Source organism: Fopius arisanus, unplaced genomic scaffold (assembly GCF_000806365.1).
Source record: "Fopius arisanus strain USDA-PBARC FA_bdor unplaced genomic scaffold, ASM80636v1 scaffold00234, whole genome shotgun sequence".
In the NCBI taxonomy this organism is placed as follows: Eukaryota; Metazoa; Arthropoda; class Insecta; order Hymenoptera; family Braconidae; genus Fopius; species Fopius arisanus.
Window position 1 is genome coordinate 99,351 of NW_011887973.1, and position 6,305 is coordinate 105,655.

At 37.6% G+C, this 6,305-nt stretch overlaps 2 protein-coding genes across 8 annotated transcripts in view; one reads left to right on the plus strand and one right to left on the minus strand.

The window, feature by feature from the left end:
• Positions 1-2,628, plus strand: part of LOC105272684 (protein MTO1 homolog, mitochondrial) — a 42,600-nt gene extending 39,972 nt beyond the window's left edge. For 2 of the 4 annotated variants that reach the window (XM_011314897.1, XM_011314896.1), the window contains 4 exons: positions 750-1,202; positions 1,313-1,416; positions 2,396-2,450; positions 2,520-2,628. In XM_011314897.1, the coding sequence (XP_011313199.1) occupies positions 750-1,202; positions 1,313-1,416; positions 2,396-2,450; positions 2,520-2,621 (714 nt within the window). In that variant the 3' untranslated portion in view covers positions 2,622-2,628. Of the gene's footprint in view, positions 1-749; positions 1,203-1,312; positions 1,417-1,501; positions 1,732-2,395; positions 2,451-2,519 lie in introns of those variants that run through there. The other 2 variants (XM_011314898.1, XM_011314899.1) reach the window with 2 other exon arrangements.
• Positions 33-3,557, minus strand: LOC105272683 (uncharacterized). 4 transcript variants are annotated; one of them, XR_892809.1, is made up of 4 exons: positions 2,655-3,557; positions 1,728-1,950; positions 467-579; positions 33-71 (listed from the first exon to the last, which is right to left on the minus strand). XR_892809.1 is itself a non-coding variant. In XM_011314894.1 (3 exons), exons 1-3 carry the CDS (start codon positions 2,762-2,764, stop codon positions 538-540), a joined length of 375 nt encoding a protein of 124 aa, XP_011313196.1. In that variant the 5' UTR covers positions 2,765-3,557; the 3' UTR covers positions 111-537. The 4 variants fall into 4 exon arrangements, 3 of the variants coding, with proteins under 3 accessions (XP_011313196.1, XP_011313197.1, XP_011313194.1); XM_011314894.1 differs by lacking the exon at positions 33-71 and having other exon boundaries at positions 111-579; XM_011314895.1 differs by lacking the exons at positions 33-71; positions 467-579 and adding an exon at positions 2,196-2,319 and having other exon boundaries at positions 1,597-1,950.
• Between the last annotated feature and the right edge of the window lie 2,748 nt (positions 3,558-6,305).

Here is a 6,305-nt window from a genome sequence, read left to right on the forward strand (position 1 = left end):
CCCCCCCCCCCCCTCCACTACCATTTCTAACCCTTTTTACGGACGTACGCAGTAATTTATTCTATCTGCAACTAATTGATTGTTGTTATTATTACTATTATTTTTATTTATTATTTTATTTATCTATGCCAGGCTTCATCCAAGCTCGGAACATGATCGGAATTTTCTAGGTATTCAAGCTTCGATTTGTCGATTATTACCAAGTTTGTTTAAACATAGCATTTCCAAGACTTCGAATTACCTAGATATCATATATTGGATCAAGCTTGGTTGAAGCCGCGTGGTTCAAGCTCGGAATACCAAACTTGGACCATGCTGGAAGCTACCTTGATATATAAGCTGGTATTTGCATTATATCACCAAGCTTGGTTGGATCATGGTAATTACATAGAATCAAGGTTGGCTCAAGCTAGGAATTCCAAAGCTTGGTATCCTGGGCCCATCGTTCAAGTTTGGATTTCCTCACCTGGGTGGAAGTGAAATTATCATCCATCACAAACACTACTCCTTAATTGTTCATCATGGTTCTCCTACGCGTCATGAGAAGTACCAAGAGGGCCCAACGTACTCAAAGGACGTCTGAAATTTGATAATTGTCCATTTTAACTTGAAAGATCGATAGATTTGTTAATAATAGATTCGTTTTGGGTAGAATTTGTATTTTAATTCCAATGTAGTGCATGGATCCCACTCTACACTCCATGTGTTATTGTGGTCTAATACGTTTACTGGTAAATTTTGTTCCATAGGTGTTGAATAAACCACCGTTGATTATCGATCGCACCGAAGCCTACATAGGTGTTCTCATTGATGATCTGACATCTCGGGGGGCCATTGAACCGTACCGGATGTTCACAAGCCGAGCAGAATTTCGATTGAGTCTCAGAGCTGATAATGCCGACCTTAGACTTACCGGTAAAGGTTTTAAAATCGGTTGCGTATCGCAGAAAAGAATGAATCGGACAGAACATTTACGAAGGCGCCTAGAAACTGCTTTAAATGAACTCAAGGCTGCAACGAATACTACTGAAAAATGGCACCAACTTTTAGGCGTCAAAAGTACGAAAGTACTAAAAAATATTAGTGCCTTTTCCCTCCTTACTAGAACTGATGAAGATGTTTGCTTCGATGATTTGGCGCGAGTTCTTCCGGAAATTTTAGGACATCTCGGGAATGATCCACGATTATCACGGAGAGTCAAGGTATCATTCAATTTTCTAATCTGAATTACGATGATGATGTCCTCGATAGAAATTTTATTGTCACAATGACTCGATAAGTTCCATAATAGTTGGTTTTCTCTTCTCAATAGATTGAAGCTACATATGAGCATGCTATTGCAGAGCAATCGGGAGAAGTTCAGGAAATGAGGAAACATGAGCGAATGATCATACCCAATAATTTTAATTATGAAAAGTAAGACGACGCGGAGTACGAAATAATTATCACTAACTTAGAATAATTGTGAAATAACAATAATATTATTAATAATCATATTAAGAATCTCATCATCTAGGGCTGTATTTGAGCATGTTAGTGTGGTGTGATAAACACTCAGGGATATCGGAGCCGTGTTATGGGATTGCAAAGGCCTGGGATTTCGGATTTTAGGTGTCGGAGTTGCAAACAGTCCCCCGAAACTCTGAGGCATCTTTTGTCGGCTTGTCCGACATATGCCATGATGAGTTATATCCACTGTCATAACACAGCTTTGAGTATTGTATTACCGTTTGCCGGACTCTTATGCGATAGAGCAGACGCCGATTCTGCATTATGCTCCAGGAGATATTGAGTCTGTTGTCGTGAATGAGAGATGTAAGTTTTACTGGAATTTGTCGTTTGCAACTGTTAGGTCCGTGGTTGCGACGAAACTTGATATCGTCCTCTTCGACTTTGAAGAAAAAGTCAACTACGTGATTGAGTTCCCCACGCCAGCCGAGAGCAATATATCTACGGAGGAAGAGAAGAAACGGCTTAAATAGCAGCTTCTCCTGATTGAACTACATTAGTTGAACTGTGGGTTTAAGAATAGGGTGATCATCCTGACCATTGGCTCTCTGGGGGAATGAACCAGTCTTTTGTATCTACTCCGCAGGTAATTCCAACCTGCAGGCGCAACGCCTGAATATTGGCGGCCCAGATGCAAAAGGCTGTCATCCCTGGGTTCCTTCGACTCGGGCTGCAGTTGTGCTCACCCTTTGATCAGAGGGAGCATTACTACAGAGTGATTAGGAGTTGTTTGTATCGCTTAGCTTGTTGGGTAGTCTTCAAGATTCAGTCAGAGCGCTCGAGGATCGCATGCAGCGATCTCATTCACGACTAAAAAAATATTTTATCATTATTGGATTGCCGTTGTTATGTTACATTCTATTAATTTTTGGCCATCTTATTGCAGCATAAACATATCTATAGAGGATAGGGAGAAATTAACAGCTCTCCAGCCTAGAACTGTAAGTATAATTTGTCAGCTATAATTGCATAAATTGTCAACATCACTGAACTAGGCTTTGTTTTTTAAGGTAGCGAGTGCTAGGAGAATTTCAGGCGTAACTCCCGCAACAGTGTTGAGAATTATTCAACGATTGAAGAAATCAGGAGAAAATATAATAGAAAATTATTAACTGCAAACTTTCTACATTTTTTTTGCTAAATACCTTTTCGAGTTGTCACATTTCTTTGTCATTCCGTCCTCTGTTGGGGTAACCATGGGTCGGAGTATCTTCTGAGGAATTGAAATCCAACGTATCTCTGGATGAAACCGCATCCGCTTAAACTAGGAACGAAGAGAAATCTTTGAAAAACCTCGGTTACGTAACCGGCTAATAATGTACGGATTGTAATGACTCCACTGACTCGATGAGCACAATAGTGTTGGAAGTTCTGTCAATATACTTGTGAAATTGTCCAAGCGTGGTCAATAACTTTGACAAGCGGTACTGATTTGTATTTCCATGAATCTTAGATGCATGTCATATCGAGCCGAAAACCGGGGAAAATTCTTGGTGTATTTAACAAAATGTTTATTGTTCGATACCTGAAGATCTTTATAAAGGAAAAATGAGGTTGAGTGAGGTAACTTTTTTCAAAATAGGTTTCAGAAAGCTATTGAAAAAAACGTAGTTACTTCATCTATTTACATTTCTGAATTAACTAAATTACGTGTTAGAATATTTGTTCACAGATCCTCCATTGTTAGACAACAACTTATGGCATACTAGGGAAAGCAGTCTCAGAAAATGAGTCAGTTTATAGTCGACTCTTTTGCACTTTCGAGAATGGTTTACTGCTAAACATGTGTTGAAATTTAAAGGATTGGGTCCTTTTATGTGGTAAACTGCTTTAACTAATAAAATTTTCCTTTTATGGTCATAATATCGTTGCAGTCCCTGGACAACGATCCTCTATAGCAGGGATGGGCAACCTCTGCTCTGAGAGCAAGTCGTGCTCCCAACCTCTATTAGTGTATAACAAGGGGTAGAGGAGAACCGATTGTGTAAGGTGATGGGCATTTATGACCCAGGTCGTAAAGGCCCTTCTCCTCGGCTGAAATCAACCGAAGTGGGAGTAACGCTTAAGAAAAGGAAAAGAGGAGAAATGTCGTTGAAGAAAAGGAAAAGCGGGGAAATGAGACAAAAATGGAAAATATGAAATTTTCTTCACTATGACGTCGTTATTTATTTTGAAAGTAGACGTTACAAATGAAATATAGAAGACGGATGTTCAATTCCAGAGGAAAAGAACAAATTCAACAATGTCATGTTCCAAGGTCCCGCGATTATTTATTCAAGAAATGAAATTGATTGAAATAAAAATATTCATTGAAGGAAATTCTTAAAAAATATTATGTTCAAGAAATATTCATGTTTTATAATCAGAATCAACATCAGCCGGTAGAAACTGCAATGTTTGGTATTTTCTCTTTCAGATATTTTTCGTTATTAAGTTCGTTATTGGACCAAAAATTTGAAAAGCAAGTTAAAAGATGTCAATAATTCGGAAAGCTGAATTTTAAGAGCACTTTCATTTTTTTTTTAATGAGTATTAGTTATTCATATTTAGGTCAATAACGCCGTAGAACTTGAAGCGATTGAATGCAGGGTCTGTAGTTTCAAAAAAGCATTACAAATAAAACGTTTTCTCTTATAACACTGGCGAATTTTAAAATTATGAAATGCCTCATATTTCATCTTGTAAAATTTTTCAGGCTGATGGGTTTGTCATAGTGCAATTTAATCGTTTAAAAATTGATTAATACACTCTGGCAAAAGTTGAAAAATCAAAATGATAAATTGTAATTAATCTTCACCGTATTAATTATTGATACCTTTTAAATTTCGTTCTATACTTTCTCCTTGGAACAATACTGAGAATCAGATTTTCAATTAATCAGCAACAAGTTCTATATATTATAAGTTATATATATATTTTTTAACTAAATAGGATATGTGCAGGGCAAAGCGCAGAAAATTTTCCAAATTCTAAAACAATATTTTGTGGGAATATTTCTGTTCGAGACTGTCTGCCGAAACCGTAGTCATCAATTGTATTGCACTTGGCCGATTGGCCGGATTTGATCGTAAAATTGCGGGAGGGAGGGGGTTGAGTTGAATTTTCCGAATGTATTCAATTTCCCAACTTCAATCTGTTCTTTTGAAGCATTAAATGCAGACGTGTGTTTAGTTACCAAGTCGCAGTTCAGATTATCTGCTTGAAAAAGTTAGTGATTGTGCATAGTGATTTTATCATAGTGTCAATTGTTTACATATTTGTGCCATGGAACCTCCCATGAAAAGGTTTAAAAACAATGAGCCTGACATTGACTGGGAACTTCGTTTTGCAGGTACGAGAATTGGTGAGAAAACATTATGTTTATTGTGTGAATGCGAATTTACCTGTATGCGGAGATTCAATGTTGAGAGACGTTACAAAAGCAAGCATGCAGCTTTTGACATGACTTTTCCCCTAGAGTCATTAGCGCGAGCTAATCAATTTCGCGTTATGAAAGCCAAACATTTGTCATCAACAGATGTTTTGGAGAATCAAGTTTCTTCGCTCAACGGAAACACTCCTCTTCAACTTGTTCACAAAATCAGAAATGATACGTGCAAGAGATCTCCGGCATTTAATAAAAATGGGAACATTGCTATGCATGCAGCAAAATCGGTGAAAAGGTTCTATGTTTATTGTGTCATTTGCAATTTAAAAGCATGAGGTCCTTTAACATTGAGAGGCATTATAGGCAAAATCATAGTAGCTTCGATTTGAGTTTTCCACTTCATTCGGACAACCGCGTTAACGAAATCCGGGTTTTAAAAGAGAGAATTTTAGCGTCCGAACATTCAAATGATGTTTTGTGTAATGATGACCTTAACCGCGAATTTAATGTCATTTCAAGCCGCCTATCAAATCGCGAAAGACAAATCGTCATTTACTGCCGGTGAAAAATATAAAGAGCTTTTTGTAACCCATATGGATACGTTATTTCGAGGAACTTTGTTGAACAAGAGAATGAAAAGATTTGTTGAAAATTTATCAAGACGGACAATAATGCGAAGAATTGAAGCAATCGGTGCTGACCTCCGGGCTCAATTAACAGATGACTTTTCTTGTTGTTGTTTTTTTTTCATTTCAATTAGATGAATCTACGGGTAGAGCCGATTGTGCTCAAGTCGTCATCTTCATTCGTTTAGTTTTTCCCGATCTGTCTATTCGCGAAGAGTTATTTGCATTATTTTCCTTAAAAACGAGTACGAAGGGTGAAGATATTTTTGATGCTCTGAAGCAAAGTTTCATTTCCGCGAAAGTGCCACTTCACAAATTAGTAGCTATCACCTCGGATGGTGATGCGAACATGACTGGTTGCACGAAAGGTTTAATTGCGAGGTGTAATAATGACGCTGAGTTCCCTAAATTCCATCATTATCACTGCATGTTGCACCAGCTAGCTTTATCCGTTAAAAAAATTTCGCGCGATGTCATAACTTTAGCAGTTAAAATAATTAATTCGATAATTTCAAAACCCTTGCAGCATAAACTGTATAATGTTTTCAAAGAAGAGAATAATTTAGAATCTCGCGATTTATTGTTTCATAGAGAAGTTCGGTGGCTTAGCAAGGGGGTTATGCTGTGTCGGTTCTGGGAAAATTTAAATGATATTGTTTCTTTTTTAAAATCACGCGGAGATGTACACGATGAATTGAATGATGTGGAGTGGCGCTCGAAATTGGCAGTCACCGCGGACTTAACAGAGAATGTCAATATTTATAATAAAGAGATGCAAGGTTCTCGGAGATTTTTTTGGCAAC